This window comes from Stomoxys calcitrans, chromosome 3, assembly GCF_963082655.1.
Source record: "Stomoxys calcitrans chromosome 3, idStoCalc2.1, whole genome shotgun sequence".
NCBI classification, from domain to species: Eukaryota; Metazoa; Arthropoda; class Insecta; order Diptera; family Muscidae; genus Stomoxys; species Stomoxys calcitrans.
Window position 1 is genome coordinate 109,260,517 of NC_081554.1, and position 18,918 is coordinate 109,279,434.

General features: G+C 35.7%; 1 protein-coding gene across 2 annotated transcripts in view; it reads left to right on the forward strand.

The window, feature by feature from the left end:
• The window catches only part of LOC106091129 (uncharacterized), a 176,661-nt gene that overhangs the window by 47,364 nt on the left and 110,379 nt on the right, over positions 1–18,918 (forward strand). For both annotated transcript variants that reach the window (XM_059364812.1, XM_059364813.1), the window contains exon 3: positions 17,361–17,503. In XM_059364812.1, coding sequence (XP_059220795.1) covers positions 17,361–17,503 — 143 coding nt within the window. The remainder of the gene's footprint in view (positions 1–17,360; positions 17,504–18,918) is intronic.

An 18,918-nucleotide genomic window follows, 5' to 3' on the forward strand; every position in this document is an offset into this window, starting at 1 on the left:
CCGCATAAAAGCCAAATTCTTCAACATCAGCCTTATTTGTGTCCATGTCCCGACGGAAGACAAAGACGAGCAGACCAAGGATATTCTACGAGCGCCTTGGGAGAGAATATGACCGCTGCCGCGCCCATGATATTAAAATCGTTCTGGGAGATTTTAATGCGAAGATAGGGAAGGAAGACATTTTTGGTCCAACAAAGTTAAGCCTCCATGAGATAACGTCTAGTAATGGGTTGAGGCTGATTGATTTCGCCGCGGCAAAAAACATGATAGTTAGTAGCACCAGATTTCAACATAAAAATATTTACAAAGACACATGGCTGTCACCCGAAATTGATCATGTTGTGATAGATGGAAGGCATTCATCTAGCGTGTTAGATGTACGATCGATTTGTGGAGCGAATACAGATTCGGATCATTACCTTGTTGCAGCAAAGGTTCGCAACCGTTTGAACATGGCGAGGAATGTACGATCTGACACTGCACGGAAGCTGGACATTGGAAAGCTGCAAACACAACAAATGGCAGCGGCATACTCCATTCGACTGACCCAACTGCCTGATGAAACCACTCCTTGTTCCGATGATATAATGACGCAGTGGCAAACTATTGCCCACTCCATGGAAAATGCCGCGAAATCCGTACTTGGGTACCGGAAGCCTCCTCCAAGAAACCTATGGTACGACCAAGAGTGTTGAGATGCTACTGAAGCCAAGAATGCGGCATATAGAGCAACCCTGCAATCAGTAGCAACGCGTCAGATGAAGGAGAGGTATCGGGCGACAAGGAGAGAGGAGAAACGTCTATTCCGCAGAAAGGAAATGGAAAGACGTAAGTGTGAGCGAATTTAGATGTACAGAAGTCAGAATGAAGTCCGGAAATTCTACCAAAGAATTAAACATCAAACCGATGACTTTGGTTCTGGCACATCCTCCTGCAGAGACAAAGAAGGAAATCTGGTAACTGACACAGATAACATGCTCAGGATATGTAAAGAACATTTTACCCAACTGCTAGTGTCCGACGTTGGCGGCGAAGAGGATACCGCAGAACCAATTCGTGATGATGGTATAGAATGTTTACCTCCTAGTCAGAATGAGGTCCAAGTAGCAGTGACCCGAATAATGAACAACAAGGTAGCAGAAGACGACGGGTTACCCGCTAAACTATTTAAGACCCGAGGCGACACGCTGATTAGGCGTATGCATCTGCTTATCTGCGCAATCTGGCTAGAAGAACGCATACCAGATGATTGGAACCTCAGCATACTATGTCCCCTACACAAGAAAGGAGACAAGACGGAATGTGCCAAATACAGAAAAATAAGTCTCCTCCCCACAGCACACAAGATACTCTCGAGCGTACTGTGTGATAGATTAAAATCTAAAGTCAATGAAATAATTTGGCCATTCTAATGCGGCTTTAGACATGGTAAATCCACCTTGGAGCAGATATTCACACTGTGCCAAATCCTGGAAAAGACCCGAGAAGGACAAATCAACGGCGGAATAGAATACGAGATATCTTACACAATTGTTCATCATATGTACTGAATAAAAAATAGTTTATTTCAATTTGGCTATCTTTGAACCATTGCGAAGTTTATATGAAGTAATTTTTTTTAGATCTGAATTAACTAAAAACGAATAAAATGTCTTAAGCGCCATATGAAGTTCAACTTTATTCGAAAGTATTTCATTTTAACCCAACCATAGGTTCACTTTTTTTCAGTGTAGTAGTTCTACTGTTTCCTCACTAGACATTGTCCATACATTCCGTAATAGCTCTCGAGGAAAGAATCTTCCTTAGCCTAGAGGCCTCAGATGTATCGTCCGCAGAGCTGCAGAATTCCAGGATTTGTTTTGAACCTTTCTCAGCTCGTCCTTATATGTTCTTAGCTCAGCCTTATAGAAGTCACAATCTTTTGGTGCTCTTGTAGCTTTCGCACGGTCACTCCTTAGACCAACCAGTTCTGGAGCCCACCATGACGGTCGCATTCTGCCCCTTGGCTTGGTACTAGGACAAGTTGACACAAGCAAGCCATTCATTCATTATTTAAATTTCTTCTGTATAGCCGAGGGACCACTTCTGCAGTATTTTCTCCAAGGCTGAAACTAATATGACGATAATCAGAGAAGCTGTGGTCATCCAACACTTCCCAGTCACATATTCTTGCGCTTATATCTTCCGAAACAAATTTAATATGTAGTACCTCCTGCCTGTTCCTGGTAATAAAGGTCGGTTTATCCTCTTTATTACAAATCGCCAGATTGCAACCTATATATTGGGTAAGCACAGAAAAAAATGTAAAGCATGGTTCAATTAGGAAATTTTTACATTCAATTACAAAATTTGGGTTCGGACCTGTAAAGGAATTTGTATTAATTATTATCAAATTTGTATTTTAGATTTATCAAGCTCAAAAATCCAATAAAAACAGTCATTAACTCAATGAATCAATTTATTTGAAAGTTATGTCTTCTCTCAAATAACATTGTTACCAACTTAATAAAAGAAAATAATTGATATTTTTTGCATTAATAAATAAGTTTTGCTTTAATGGATTAAATTGTTGATAAAACATGTAATATATTGCTTTAAAATATTTACTTTTTAGTTTATATTTTCTAAAGGACAAGAAAAAATTGTCTTCCCTTTATGAGTTCTCTTTATTGTAATGGATACCGTCTCAAAATAATTTATATATGTATTAGATCGAATCGTAATAAATACCAATCTTAGCATTTTGCGCATAATACCATGAAATCTAGATACAATTAAAGGAAAATTGTATTTGTTATCATTCGTCATTAGCGTCGTTTTCCAAGTCAAGTCTCTTAAGGGATTAAAACATATAAATTAGTTTTATTCGATTTTTTTGGTAACTTTTTGATGAGTTCAACCTCGAGATTAATTATTTATTTGTTCAGCTTTAGACTTTTCAAGATATATTGTTTTTACTTAAAAATAATTATTTAATAAATAATTTTATTTATCCACACCACCATATGTCTGTCTTATATAAAAACTAGACTTCTTCGCATTACATATGTCTCAAAGACGACACAACAAAACGCATACATAACTACACACAACTTGTATTATTAAATAGCAATTTAATTCCTGCAAATAAAAATATGTTCAACCTATGCCTTCTTTACAAATCACTTTCCATAATACAAAAAAATCGAATTTCAATGTCAAAAATAATTAAAGCAATTAACAGCTTGTTTGAAAAGTTTTTTTATATGTCAATATCATGTTTAATCGGTCACATTTAGGTACATATTTTTTCTGTTCAGCTCACCCCTTCGGTTGACATACGAACTTCCCCATATCTGGTGATGTGCATTACCATCAGTTCCTACAATGAAACTCCCTTTCCTCGCAGAAGCGGCTTCAACCAGCAACTAAAGGATTGAAGGCGGCATCTCTGAATCGTGTGCCATATATAAAGAAACCTGCCAGAGACTTATGTATTTTAAGGCTGGCTACTACAGAATCTTCAGTGCTTAGCGACGGAAGAAGAAAAACATTTCGACTACTCTTTGCAAAAATACAAGCTTTATGTCTCCCATTCCCCGCACCCTTGAGTAGTCTAGATCCCGGAATTTTAAGTGCACGAACCATTCCGCCACACACCTACGGTTCCTGGATAAGAACCAGGTCAAATCACACCGCCATCAGAAGGACCTCACACTTGCGTTGTGAGCGATTCCTCCAGCCAGCTGGTGCTGTCAAATACTTTTTCAGTTCCGTCTTTCCCCGCTGGCGCACACCTTGAGACCAATCCAACCAGATAACCCACCCAGACAGGGCTTGTCGGGTCCCGTTAGGATGCATTCGCTTTTTGTTTCGATCTTGGCAGGGGTATTTCTAGTCTTCTGCAATCTTTAACGATGTGGTCTATAGATCCTCAGGCAGGTGTTCAGCACCAAGTTCTGAGTCGTCTCCTGATTCCCCAACTCCACCGCTACTATACCAGCCAGCATCGTCACAAACTGGAGGAGACCCAAGAAATTCCCCAATAACATCGGAGTATACTGATGACTGTCCATTGACTATCCCACTCCAATTATTCCTATGTATACAGCCTTGTTCTTCTCCCTTGTCGACAACTGCCATCACCAAACGGTATTTGGGCCCATCTTTCTATTGTTCGCCCTAGTTCTTTAAACATGGGACCTCAGTCAGCCTTTTGGCTGACTGAGGTGCAGTTTGCGAATCCAGACTTGTGGTCTTTGGGGTAGCCTTTGCCGCGAATCCCAGAGCCCAATTTGGGGAGTCTCTCTCCCTGTAAGTGAGAGTCTTACAATCATTCGCATCAAGCCTCGGTGCGATGCACCTTCTATTATTCCAACCTCTTAAAGAGAATGTTGGTTTCCGGGGAAAGCTGATGGTCTACACTCAACCAAATTTGTTATTCAAAACACCAAAAAAGTTTGCTAAAACAGCAGTTTTTGTCGGCTAAAAATAGGAAAGCTGATATTATTGCTGTTTCAGCAAACATAGGGCTGCTGTATTAGCAAACATTTCGCACTGCTATTTCAACTAACAAAATCTGGTATTTGAATACACAAGTTTGCTGAAAAAAAGATATGTATGCTCCTTTTATGGTTACTTTTATGGTTACCTGTTACTTGTTTTGATTAATTTAGGCACTTTTTAGAATTTTTTTTTTAGAAATTTTGTTGGAAGCCACTCTTCTAATTTTTGAAATATTACTGTAACGAATGGTATACATGCGAAAAGGGGCGGAGCTCGCTCGCATTTTTTGTTTTTGCTCTACTAATGGGTACATGACTGGCACGGCCTTTTGTATCTAAATTTAAAGAAAAAGTTTATGAAAAGTATACATTCGGTGGTGGTTATAAACATCCACTGAGACACACATTTACATTTGTATTTTATTTTTTTATCTTACGTACCCATCATAATTAAGCAGCAGTAATTTTAAGCAAACAACAATATTTTCAGAAGTAAGCCTGCTGCTCTGCAAGAACTAGTTCTGTAATAGCAAAACTACTGTGAGTAGCTTTGCTATCAGTAAACAGTGTTTGCTATTTTCAGCAATCTTTTTTCTATGAGTGTAGCCAAATTATATGCATGCGAAGATAGAATTGGTTCTGGTTTGTCCCTAAGACTCCAACCAGGTATCTTCGTCAAATGCCCCGGCTGACCAATCTTCTGTCGGCTAATGGAGCCTGGAGCAGCCGCTCCACCCGTCAAGGTTTCAGTAGAGTTTTTGGAGTTCATTGTAAGCTTACTCCCGGGCTCTAGATCTGCCGCTCAACTGGAAACAGGCGCAAACCATCAACACTCGTATCTATCCTTGAGTGAATTAAATTTTTTTCCCAAAAATAATGACCTATTATGAGTTACAGAAAAAGTCTTACGGAGCGAAATAACAAAACATCCGCTCCATTCAACGGTTCAAACATGAAGTTGTACACACATGCCAAATTTCAAACCTCAAGCTCCATCAGAACAGAAAGTACAAAATGGTACCAATTTGGTACTAAAATGTACGAATTTTGAATAAATCATTTAGTCAGCCATGATTAATTTATTAGTCGTGCCTACATGCGAAACTTATGACCTCTAGCTCCATCTATAAAGAAAGTACCAAATAGTACAGATTTTGGTACCAAAATGTTCGAATTGTGAAAAAAAGTTCCAAAAATACCAATAGCGGTTCTAAACGTACTATTTTTCACACTTTCGATAAGAAAGTGAATTTGATACGAATATTACCAAATCCAACCTTATCCAATGCCTATGACCTAAGACCAAAATTCGTGCAAAATATCATTATCCAAGCCTTATTAAATGTCTACATTGACTCGTTTTACTTATATCGTTTTGAAGAACATCTCAACCTCTCGTTCACACTAGTTGAGATGTTTAGGAAATTGCACTTTTTTACACTCCAACATAAATGTTATGGGTCACTATTGTAAACATTTATTTTATCTTACTTTATCTGTAAAATTTTGTTAATTTTATAATTTTGGAAAAAATTTGATTTTATCTTTTATACATTATTAACGGCTGTGTTTATTTAGTTTTGCCTTTATAAATTAAAAAGGAAAAACGAGTTGTTTTCAAAGCATTATAAGGGGAAAACGAGTCGTTTGCTCAAAACTGCTTTGGTCTGAACATAGTATTAGCCGTTTGGGTTAGGCGATGATCAGTCAGTCAGTCAGCAATCAGTCACGCTACTCTTATAAATATAAACTAGCATACGACCGGCCTCTTCGCTTCCTCCGATGGTACACCCAATGTCAAGCTTTAGACTAATCTTTAAAAAAGGAAAATTTTGTAAGATTTAGTGCTTAAATGTACGTTTTAAAATAATTGAGTAGCCCGATATATATTGTCAAGGTTTAACAGTGTCCCAATTTTGTGAGTTCAAATTAGATGAACAAATAAACTACCATTCTCCGGAGTACTTAAAGTACTACTAAATGTGCCTTTTTTCATACGCCTTTTTCTATCGTTTTGTGTAAGGTGACTATTTTGCCATTGTCGACTAAGATAAATCATTATGTGCCATTTTGTACAATTTTTTACCCAAAGGTACGAAGTTCAGAAAACTCTTCTAGATTAGTCCCCAATGAAAGTACCAATTTGTAAGATATACTAGCTTGATGTACAAAGGAAAAAAATCCTAGTCGTCCGATATATTCTGTTAAGGAGTAACTGTATCCCAATTATAAGAGCAGCTGGTTAATCCCTGAAGAAAGTACCATTTTGTACGTTTTAGTACCTAGATGTACGAATGTCCAAAAAATTGTCTAGTTTCCCGGTTGATAATCTCAATGTGTCCTTGTATCGAAAATTAATATCTTCGTGACACCGTGTATCACACAGAATAACAGAATATATCGGACGACTAGGATTTTTTTCCTTTGTACATCATGGTACTTTGTATATCTAGGTACTAAAACATACATCTAGGTACATCTGTAAAGGAGTAACTGTATCCCAATTATAAGAGCAGCTGGTTAATCCCTGAAGAAAGTACCATTGTGTCTAGTTTCCCGGTTGATAATCTCAATGTGTCCTTGTATCGAAAATTAATATCTTCGATACAGGGGTAACTGTATCCCAATTATGAGAGCAGTTGCTCAATCCCTGAAGGAATTACCATTTTGTATATATATATATATATATATATATATATTGGGTTGCCCAAAAAGTAATTGTCGGTAATATATTGTAGTAGTAATATAGTCGGCGTTGACAAATTTTTTCAACGGCTTGTGACTCTGTAATTGCATTCTTTCTTCTGTCAGTTATCAGCTGTTACTTTTAGCTTGCTTTAGAAAAAAAGTGCGCGAAATTTTGTTTACATTTGTTTGTTTGGCGTCAATTTTAATATGGGTACCACATGTATTGAAAGAAATTCATTTAACAAACCGAATCAACGCTTGTGATATGCACCTTAAACGCAATGAATTCGATCCGTTTTTAAAACGAATCATAACTGGAGATGAAAAATGGATTGTTTACAACAACGTTAGTCGAAAACGATCATGGTCCAAGCATGGTGAACCAGCTCAAACCACTTCAAAGGCTGATATCCACCAAAAGAAGGTTATGCTGTCTGTTTGGTGGGATTGGAAGGGTGTGGTATATTTTGAGCTGCTTCCAAGGAACCAAACGATTAATTCGGATGTTTACTGTCAACAATTGGATAAATTGAATACAGCCATCAAGGAGAAGCGACCAGAATTGGTCAATCATAAAGGTGTCATATTCCACCAGGACAATGCTAGACCGCACACATCTTTGGTCACTCGCCAAAAACTGAGTGAGCTTGGCTGGTAACTTTTGATGCATCCACATATAGCCCTGACCTTGCACCATCAGACTAGCATTTATTTCGATCTTTGCAGAACTCCTTAAATGGTAAAACTTTCGGCAATGATGAGGCTATAAAATCGCACTTGGTTCAGTTTTTTTGCAGATAAAGGCCAGAAGTTCTAAACGTACTATTTTTCACACTTTCGATAAGAAAGTGAATTTGATACGAATATCACCAAATCCAACCTTATCCAATGCCTATGACCTAAGACCAAAATTCGTGCAAAATATCATTATCCAAGCCTTATTAAATGTCTACATTGACTCGTTTTACTTATATCGTTTTGAAGAACATCTCAACCTCTCGTTCACACTAGTTGAGATGTTTAGGAAATTGCACTTTTTTACACTCCAACATAAATGTTATGGGTCACTATTGTAAACATTTATTTTATCTTACTTTATCTGTAAAATTTTGTTAATTTTATAATTTTGGAAAAAATTTGATTTTATCTTTTATACATTATTAACGGCTGTGTTTATTTAGTTTTGCCTTTATAAATTAAAAAGGAAAAACGAGTTGTTTTCAAAGCATTATAAGGGGAAAACGAGTCGTTTGCTCAAAACTGCTTTGGTCTGAACATAGTATTAGCCGTTTGGGTTAGGCGATGATCAGTCAGTCAGTCAGCAATCAGTCACGCTACTCTTATAAATCAGTCACGCTACTCTTATAAACTAGCATACGACCGGCCTCTTCGCTTCCTCCGATGGTACACCCAATGTCAAGCTTTAGACTAATCTTTAAAAAAGGAAAATTTTGTAAGATTTAGTGCTTAAATGTACGTTTTAAAATAATTGAGTAGCCCGATATATATTGTCAAGGTTTAACTGTGTCCCAATTTTGTGAGTTCAAATTAGATGAACAAATAAACTACCATTCTCCGGAGTACTTAAAGTACTACTAAATGTGCCTTTTTTCATACGCCTTTTTCTATCGTTTTGTGTAAGGTGACTATTTTGCCATTGTCGACTAAGATAAATCATTATGTGCCATTTTGTACAATTTTTTACCCAAAGGTACGAAGTTCAGAAAACTCTTCTAGATTAGTCCCCAATGAAAGTACCAATTTGTAAGATATACTAGCTTGATGTACAAAGGAAAAAAATCCTAGTCGTCCGATATATTCTGTTAAGGAGTAACTGTATCCCAATTATAAGAGCAGCTGGTTAATCCCTGAAGAAAGTACCATTTTGTACGTTTTAGTACCTAGATGTACGAATGTCCAAAAAATTGTCTAGTTTCCCGGTTGATAATCTCAATGTGTCCTTGTATCGAAAATTAATATCTTCGTGACACCGTGTATCACACAGAATAACAGAATATATCGGACGACTAGGATTTTTTTCCTTTGTACATCATGGTACTTTGTATATCTAGGTACTAAAACATACATCTAGGTACATCTGTAAAGGAGTAACTGTATCCCAATTATAAGAGCAGCTGGTTAATCCCTGAAGAAAGTACCATTGTGTCTAGTTTCCCGGTTGATAATCTCAATGTGTCCTTGTATCGAAAATTAATATCTTCGATACAGGGGTAACTGTATCCCAATTATGAGAGCAGTTGCTCAATCCCTGAAGGAATTACCATTTTGTATATATATATATATATATATATATATATATTGGGTTGCCCAAAAAGTAATTGTCGGTAATATATTGTAGTAGTAATATAGTCGGCGTTGACAAATTTTTTCAACGGCTTGTGACTCTGTAATTGCATTCTTTCTTCTGTCAGTTATCAGCTGTTACTTTTAGCTTGCTTTAGAAAAAAAGTGCGCGAAATTTTGTTTACATTTGTTTGTTTGGCGTCAATTTTAATATGGGTACCACATGTACTGAAAGAAATTCATTTAACAAACCGAATCAACGCTTGTGATATGCACCTTAAACGCAATGAATTCGATCCGTTTTTAAAACGAATCATAACTGGAGATGAAAAATGGATTGTTTACAACAACGTTAGTCGAAAACGATCATGGTCCAAGCATGGTGAACCAGCTCAAACCACTTCAAAGGCTGATATCCACCAAAAGAAGGTTATGCTGTCTGTTTGGTGGGATTGGAAGGGTGTGGTATATTTTGAGCTGCTTCCAAGGAACCAAACGATTAATTCGGATGTTTACTGTCAACAATTGGATAAATTGAATACAGCCATCAAGGAGAAGCGACCAGAATTGGTCAATCATAAAGGTGTCATATTCCACCAGGACAATGCTAGACCGCACACATCTTTGGTCACTCGCCAAAAACTGAGTGAGCTTGGCTGGTAACTTTTGATGCATCCACATATAGCCCTGACCTTGCACCATCAGACTAGCATTTATTTCGATCTTTGCAGAACTCCTTAAATGGTAAAACTTTCGGCAATGATGAGGCTATAAAATCGCACTTGGTTCAGTTTTTTGCAGATAAAGGCCAGAAGTTCTATGAGCGTGGAATACTAAATTTGCCAGGAAGATGGCAAAAGGTTATCCAACAAAATGGCAATTATATATTTGATTAAAGTTCATTCTAAGTTTTATTAAAAATGCATTTACTTTCTTTTAAAAAATCCGCAATTACTTTTTAGGCAACCCAATATATATATATATATATATGTTTATATATATGTATATATATAGATATATATATATATATATATATATATATATATACATATATATATATATATATATATACAGTTGCTCAATCCCTGAAGGAATTACCATTTTGTATATATATATATATATATATATATATATATATATATATATATATATATATATATATATATATATATATATATATATATATATATATATATATATATATATATATATATATATATATATATATATATATATATATATATATATATATATGACGGCTAATACTATGTTCAGACCAAAGCAGTTTTGAGCAAACGACTCGTTTTCCCCTTATAATGCTCTGAAAACAACTCGTTTTTCCTTTTTAATTTATAAAGGCAAAACTAAATAAACACAGCCGTTAATAATGTATAAAAGATAAAATCAAATTTTTTCCAAAATTATAAAATTAACAAAATTTTACAGATAAAGTAAGATAAAATAAATGTTTACAATAGTGACCCATAACATTTATGTTGGAGTGTAAAAAAGTGCAATTTCCTAAACATCTCAACTAGTGTAAACGAGAGGTTGAGATGTTCTTCAAAACGATATAAGTAAAACGAGTCAATGTAGACATTTAATAAGGCTTGGATAATGATATTTTGCACGAATTTTGGTCTTAGGTCATAGGCATTGGATAAGGTTGGATTTGGTGATATTCGTATCAAATTCACTTTCTTATCGAAAGTGTGAAAAATAGTACGTTTAGAACCGCTATTGGTATTTTTGGAACTTTTTTTCACAATTCGAACATTTTGGTACCAAAATCTGTACTATTTGGTACTTTCTTTATAGATGGAGCTAGAGGTCATAAGTTTCGCATGTAGGCACGACTAATAAATTAATCATGGCTGACTAAATGATTTATTCAAAATTCGTACATTTTAGTACCAAATTGGTACCATTTTGTACTTTCTGTTCTGATGGAGCTTGAGGTTTGAAATTTGGCATGTGTGTACAACTTCATGTTTGAACCGTTGAATGGAGCGGATGTTTTGTTATTTCGCTCCGTAAGACTTTTTCTGTAACTCATAATAGGTCATTATTTTTGGGAAAAAATTTAATTCACTCAAGGATAGATACGAGTGTTGATGGTTTGCGCCTGTTTCCAGTTGAGCGGCAGATCTAGAGCCCGGGAGTAAGCTTACAATGAACTCCAAAAACTCTACTGAAACCTTGACGGGTGGAGCGGCTGCTCCAGGCTCCATTAGCCGACAGAAGATTGGTCAGCCGGGGCATTTGACGAAGATACCTGGTTGGAGTCTTAGGGACAAACCAGAACCAATTCTATCTTCGCATGCATATAATTTGGCTACACTCATAGAAAAAAGATTGCTGAAAATAGCAAACACTGTTTACTGATAGCAAAGCTACTCACAGTAGCTTTCATAAACTTTTTCTTTAAATTTAGATACAAAAGGCCGTGCCAGTCATGTACCCATTAGTAGAGCAAAAACAAAAAATGCGAGCGAGCTCCGCCCCTTTTCGCATGTATACCATTGGATGGATCAGGAAGCTTCGTTACAGTAATATTTCAAAAATTAGAAGAGTGGCTTCCAACAAAATTTCTAAAAAAAAATTCTAAAAAGTGCCTAAATTAATCAAAACAAGTAAGTATATATATATATATTTATGGTCGTTACACCATCTGATTCAACACTATTTATTGTTTAAGCACATTTAACTATTTATGATTTAAATAAGTTATTTTCCCCTCTACCCTACTTTTGAGAAAGTGGTTAATACGTACTTTTTACCAAATAATTGCAAATTTTGCCCACGAACATTCCACTAAGGAACAGGGGCAAACTTCTCACATATCAGGGGAAAACCACCGCTGAAAATTTTTTTCTGATGGTTTCGCCAGGATTCGAACCCAGGCGTTCAGCATCATAGGCGAACATGCATACCTCTGCGCTACGCCGGACTATTTACTACCAAGTGTTTTAGTACAGGAATATGTATATAAAGAGAGAGTTTGTACAAATATTGCGCATTTGCCTGCACGTTCTGAAGATTTACCAAAAAACTAGGTACCTCATCTTTGGGTTTGCATACTGATAGTTTTGAATTGGAATACGATATATTAATCATCAGTGAAGCCTGGTTTGGTTTTTTTGTGAAAGTGAAGTTTAAAAAAAAAGTGGAAACATATCCAAATATATTGTTTTGTCAAAAGCACTCTTTAAAAAATTAGGGTCCTACATTGAAATAAGTTATTTTGATGAAAGGAATTTTCTGAATCTTTCGAAAAATGGGCAACTTGATTTATGTTCTTTTGCCATGTGCAGTTGCAAAAAAAACGAGATATGTTGATTTGACCTATTGGATAATTCTGGAACCAAAAATAGTAGAAAGACACTGATACAAAAAATACATGTATACAAAAATCCTGTAAAAGGTTTTATCTCGAGATTAGTTGTTAATAATAATATGTTGGATTCAGTATATACCACTGAACCAATGCAATCTTCGTTACAGGTAAATGTAAGCTGCAAGATGTAAATTTTCTGATATGTAAAAATGTCAGTAATATTTCTTCTGCCGAATTGCATATGCTTAATTCATATACTTAATTCATATAAGTATATTGCATATACTTAATTCAAAGTATCAAATACCGTAAATTTATCGTCCAAAAACGTTTTGCTTTAGACAGTATGGTATTAATTGACCAACCAAACTCCGTATGGTATTAATTGAAAACCCCTCTTTCAACCGGGTTTTTTGATTTTCCGTCCTTAGATCGGTCCCGAGTGAACCGGACAATCAAAGTACAACTATATATCGAAATCTGATGAAACATACTTCCACATTATATTAAATCTGGCGATCGGTCTATATGTATGTGTATAGAGACTACGTTTGGAAGAGATATAGAAGAGCCTAATGCAACTCATTATTCCTAATTTAAAATGCAAAATACACTCTTTGTGCCTGCATGAGGCAAATTAAGGGATTCGGTATATATGTGAGCTATCTCAAGATAATGATTCAGGGGCGTAGCCGAAAATTGCTAAAGTTCTTCTGTTATTGCGATATTGGTAAAGATACCAAAAACCTTTTTTTTAAAATTGTCGTTGCTACTGGGTGTAGGAACTGGCCCATCGGCGGTGACATTTGGTTAAAGTCAGAGATGAATTTGGTATTGCTTGCCAACACTTTATTTATAGGCCGAATCTAATCTCTCAAAGCCTTCAAAATGTTGTTAAAGAGAGATAGTTTTGGGGGATCAGCTTCAGTACTGTGATGACATTTTTTCTTTTGCGCTTATTTTAATTTAATCTCAAATAAGTTTTATGATTTCAACAGCTTACTGTTTGTGTCGGTCAATTAATTTTGAATTACTTTTATTTTAAATTGAAAAAATGAAGCAACTATAAATGTTAAGTATTTTAAAAAAACTAAATTTGGACCAATTTTTACGACGAGCCATCTACACATAAAAAAATTAAAAACTAGGTTCAAATAAGAAATTTGTACATTCAATTGAAAAATTTTCTGCAATCGGTCCTATAAAGTAATTTCTATTATTGATTAACATTTTTGGAATTTGGGTTTACGATAAGCTCAAAAATCAAATGATAGTGGTTATCAACTCCATTAACCGATTATTTGAATGTTGGCCTACTTTTAAGCAACTTTTTTACTGTTTTAATAAAAATAAATAGTTTAAGTTTTTCACATGGAAGAAATATATTCACTTGGATGGAAGAAAAATTGGAAAAACTAGATGAATTGGATGCGAAGTTAAGCGAAAACACCTCAATTCTTAATGATTAACTTCAGGAAATTTCACAAATAAGAAGATCGTGGCGTATAATGAGAAGTTTCTGGAAATGTGAAAAAAAGTTGAAACTAAAATTAATAAAGGGTGGTTCAGTTCGCGCTATCTACAGCGCTTCAAAAACCAAGCCTCCCGTGTTTGACGGATGAACAGCCTTTGAAGTCTTCAACTTCCAGATAGTAGCTGCCAGTAATTCATTGAGCGACTACGATAAATCAATAGAACTTTTGCTTGCATTAAAGGGAAGTGCTGTAGAGGTTATACAGGACTTGGTTTCAACAATCTTCTAAATACCAGATCATTAATATTTTTACATAAGATTATTGTGGAAAAGAAACCCAATCTGATAGAGGAAGAAAGTTAATATCTTTTAGAAGACGGAGTCTTATGTCTGAACGACAATTTAAATTAGCAACATACGTCTTTGGAATAATCTACCACACGATATTCAATGCATCAGCAACACGATTACATTTAAAAAACAGCTTATTAAATTGTTTTCATAGTAAACTGATATTTAATTTCTTTAAATTTTGCTTTAAAATTTTTTTAAATTATTTTGTTTTAGTAATTAGTTTTTATTTGTGCTTTTTGTTAAATTCTCAATTACATACGGGTGTTTTTCTTAACACGTTTTATTTGTAAACACTGTTTTGTTCCACTTTTTATTTATTGTAACCTAGTTTATTTATTAAGAACCTACTTTAGTCGGATGTATTATCTAACAATAAATATACACTCTAATTATAAGATTATTATCTTGTTGTGTAGACAATAAATCAATAAATAAATAAAAATCTTATATAGAAAAATCAATTTGTGTTTCTTTGTTTGTATGTTTGTGTGTTCCTTAGAGACTCAGAAACGGCTGAACCGATTTTCTTGAAATTTTCACAGATGGTGCATAATGATCCCGTGGTGAAAATAGGGTACTACATTTTTGATATTTCAAGGGGGGCGGACCCTCCCCCTTACCCTAATTTTCAGAAACGCCAGATCTCGGAGGTTGGTGGTGCGATTTAATCGAAATTTTGTGTGATCTCATATAGTACCTTAAAAATAAAAATTTGGTATCCAAATTTCGGGTGGGGTACCTAGGGGGGCTGCCCACCCTAAAACCTGCTAAACATATATTTAGACCAATCACGACAATATGGGACTCAAATGAAAGGTACTTAGGATAAGAAAACGTATCTGACATACAATTGTCAGACCAAGTGCTAGAGGAACCACCCCAAGTCCCAAAACACCCTTAAATCGGACATATTTACCGACCATAGAAATATGGGACTCAAATGAAAGGTATTTGCGAGTAGAATATGAATCTAATATCCACATGTGGGACCACGTTTCAGGGGTTCCACCCCTTCCTCAAAATACCCCCCAAACTGGACTAATTTACTGACCATGGGAATATGGGGCTTAAACAAAAGGTATTTGAATGTAGAATACGAATCTGATATCCAAATATAGGACCAAGTGTTTGGGGGGCCGCCTTTCACCAAAAACATCCCCCAAAGGGAACAAATTAACGACCATAGCAATTTGAGGCTCAAATGAAAGGTCTTTGGGAGTAAAGCATGAATTTGATTTCAATATTCGGGAAAAGTGTCTATGGGGCCACGCCACCCTCACAACATCACCCAAATAGTAAGTATTTTCTGATTGTTGCAATATAAGATTCACATATGAGGGTTTTTAAAGTGGAACACGAATCCAATATATATTTTCAAGGCCAACTCACTGAGTGGCCGCCCATCCCCCAAAACACCCCCCCCCCCAGCCGGTCATGTTAGCCGACTATGGAATTATGGGGCTCAAATTAAAGGTTTGTGGGAGTAGACCACGTATCTAATATCAACATTAGGGGTCAACTGTCTAGCGGACGTCCCACCACCATAACAACCCCCAAATAGGACGTATTTGCTCACCAAGACAATTTAGATCTTAAAGAGAGTGGAACTAAATATTCATAGTTTTTAGGGCCAAAACCTCAAACCGGACATATTTGCTGACTTTTGCAATAAGGAGTTTAAATGAGATTAGAAAACGAATTTGATATTGAATTTTGAAGGCAATGGCAATATGGGGTTCAAATAAATGATATATAGATATATGAGTTTGGGGGACCACCCCAATCCCCAAAACACCCCTAAATCGGGCATATTTACTGACCATGTCAATGTGGAGCTTAAATGAAGGGTATATGTGGCTCAAATGAAAGGTATTTGAGATTAGAAAACGAATTTGAGAACCTATTTTCGGGCCATGTGTTTGGGGACGCCTCATCCTGTAAACTCCTCTTAAGCCGATGGCAATGTGGGGCTTAAATAAATGGTATTTGAGGGAAGAGCACGATGCTGATATTTTTTCAGGGCCAAGTATCTAGGAGACCACCTCTTCCCCGAAAACACCACTAAATCAGACATCATGAGAATATCGGGCTGAAATGAAGTATTTTAAGAATGGAGTACATCTTACATCTAAACTTAAATTCGTAGACCAATAAAGATCATATGGGATTCAGATAAAGGCACTTATATTTTTAAACTGTTAGTCAAGTTAGCATGGTATTTTACTAAAAGATCTTTAATTGTCGAAAATAAACATTCCAAGGAAACTTGTTCAATATAAAGTAAAAGAAGGCGCAGCTAGTAAATAAATAAAAATATAATTAATAATATTATGGGAGTATATTAGGAATTAGAAATGAATGTTTGCTAATGCCGAGAAGTTTTTCGAATGCTTATTATAGATTTAAACTCTCCTTTCTTAAGTCTTCGAATAAATATAATGAAGAATGGTTATTTTCGAAAAGGTGCCAAATGACTAGGGGGGTACCGTGGTACTTTTGATGTACCAAAGTATCTAAATTATTATTTCTGAAAGGAACTTTGAAAAATAGAGGATTTATTCTTAATGCTAAGAGGAACGTAATCGAATTTCAAATTTCTTTTAGTTCCTTTTTAGGCTCGCCTCAAGTGTTTTCAACTTCCTTGAATGAAGACACGGAAGTATTAAAGTTTCGTTACAAATTTAATTTATCCATTAACAAAATTTATTTCTTTTTTTAGATATGGGAAAAAATTCTTCACCTCAGAACCTTTTTGCAAATGGAAGATCTCAATTTATAACAAAAAATAACTCACGAGTAACGGTTCAAAAGGGTGGACTGGCAATATTACCCTGTGTTGTAAAATTGAGTTCAGTGGCAACAGTAAGTAAATACAAGAATTACTAAGACACTTTCGTTAATACGATTTTAATTTTCTTATTTATAAATATATAGACTTAAGCTCATCTCAAAAAAAAACACATAATTAGATGTGGCAAATACAATTTAAAATTAAAAAATTCGGCTTAGCCAGGACATGGTTTGAACCCGTGACATCCAGGCAACAATAAACAGTTGAAGTCGTCTTAGGGTTCTGAGCAATCAACACAACTTCGAAACGGTGAACATAACCATGTGTATGCCCTGGAAAAAACTTGTAGGATGTGGAAAAGAAATGTACGCTGCAATAAGTCAAACACATATGCATTGAAAAGTGAAACAGCCAGTAGGACAAAGTGTCGGGATAAGTCAGTATGTTGCATGCATTTCATATAGGTTTTTTTTGGCAATTTCTTTGAGATAAATACAACCTACCAACATACGACCTTTGAAGCCCTCACACCTAAAGATTTCTGACCCCTTATCAAGGGGTCGAAACGCGTCAAATCATGTTGGGTGTGGCATTAATTTTTCCATTGTATAAAACACGTCATTAGAAAAATGATATTCGCCTTAACGGGCAAATAAAATTAGAAATTAAAACTACTTCTTCAGAAACTTACAACAAACTGTTTTAAAGTATTTTTTCTATAAGAGAACATACACATTTTTTATAATTTCTATATAAATGCTTTCTTTCAACGTACGGCCTTTCAAGCCTCCACAACTACAAACGACTACTGATCCGAAACCGGTTTGGATTTTGAGATTGATCATTTGTATCGTTTTATAAAGTCTTGTAGGTTTGACTGGAATGTGGAGAAAAGTTCGAACAAAAAGAATTTTTAAATCTATTTCAACGTGAATTAAAACCTCCAGCCAGAAATTAGCAAGCTCTTAATTATCGAACTTTTCTCTGCTGGTAAATAAAGAACGCGAACGACTTCCAAAATTGAACACACTTAATGTTGTTTTCCTTATAATAAGAAAGTTGTACGAGAGAGCTAGGCAAGTAATGCTGGTCAAAAATATGACATGTAATAGTCGCCCCGGTAGCCGGTGGTCGTCCATTCCCATTAGAGGCCTGTACTGCGATTCCGTAACTTTGAACGAAAAGCTCGGCCCATAATTGGAAGGAATTTTAGGTAATGGGATGAACCGGCCCAACTCTGCACAGACGTATTGGACGTTCATGTCAATATGGAACTCAAATGAAAGGTATTCGGTTTTTTACCGGCTTAAATGAAAGGTATTAGGGTGTAGAGCACGAATTTGATAACCGCATTCGTGCCGAAATATCTGAGAGGCCGTTCCACCCCCCAAAAAAGAACTTATTTAGAGACCATAGCAAATTCGGGTTCTACTAAAATGCATAAGAGAGTGAAAGAAGGTGCAGAGAGCGGGCCCGGTTCAGCTGT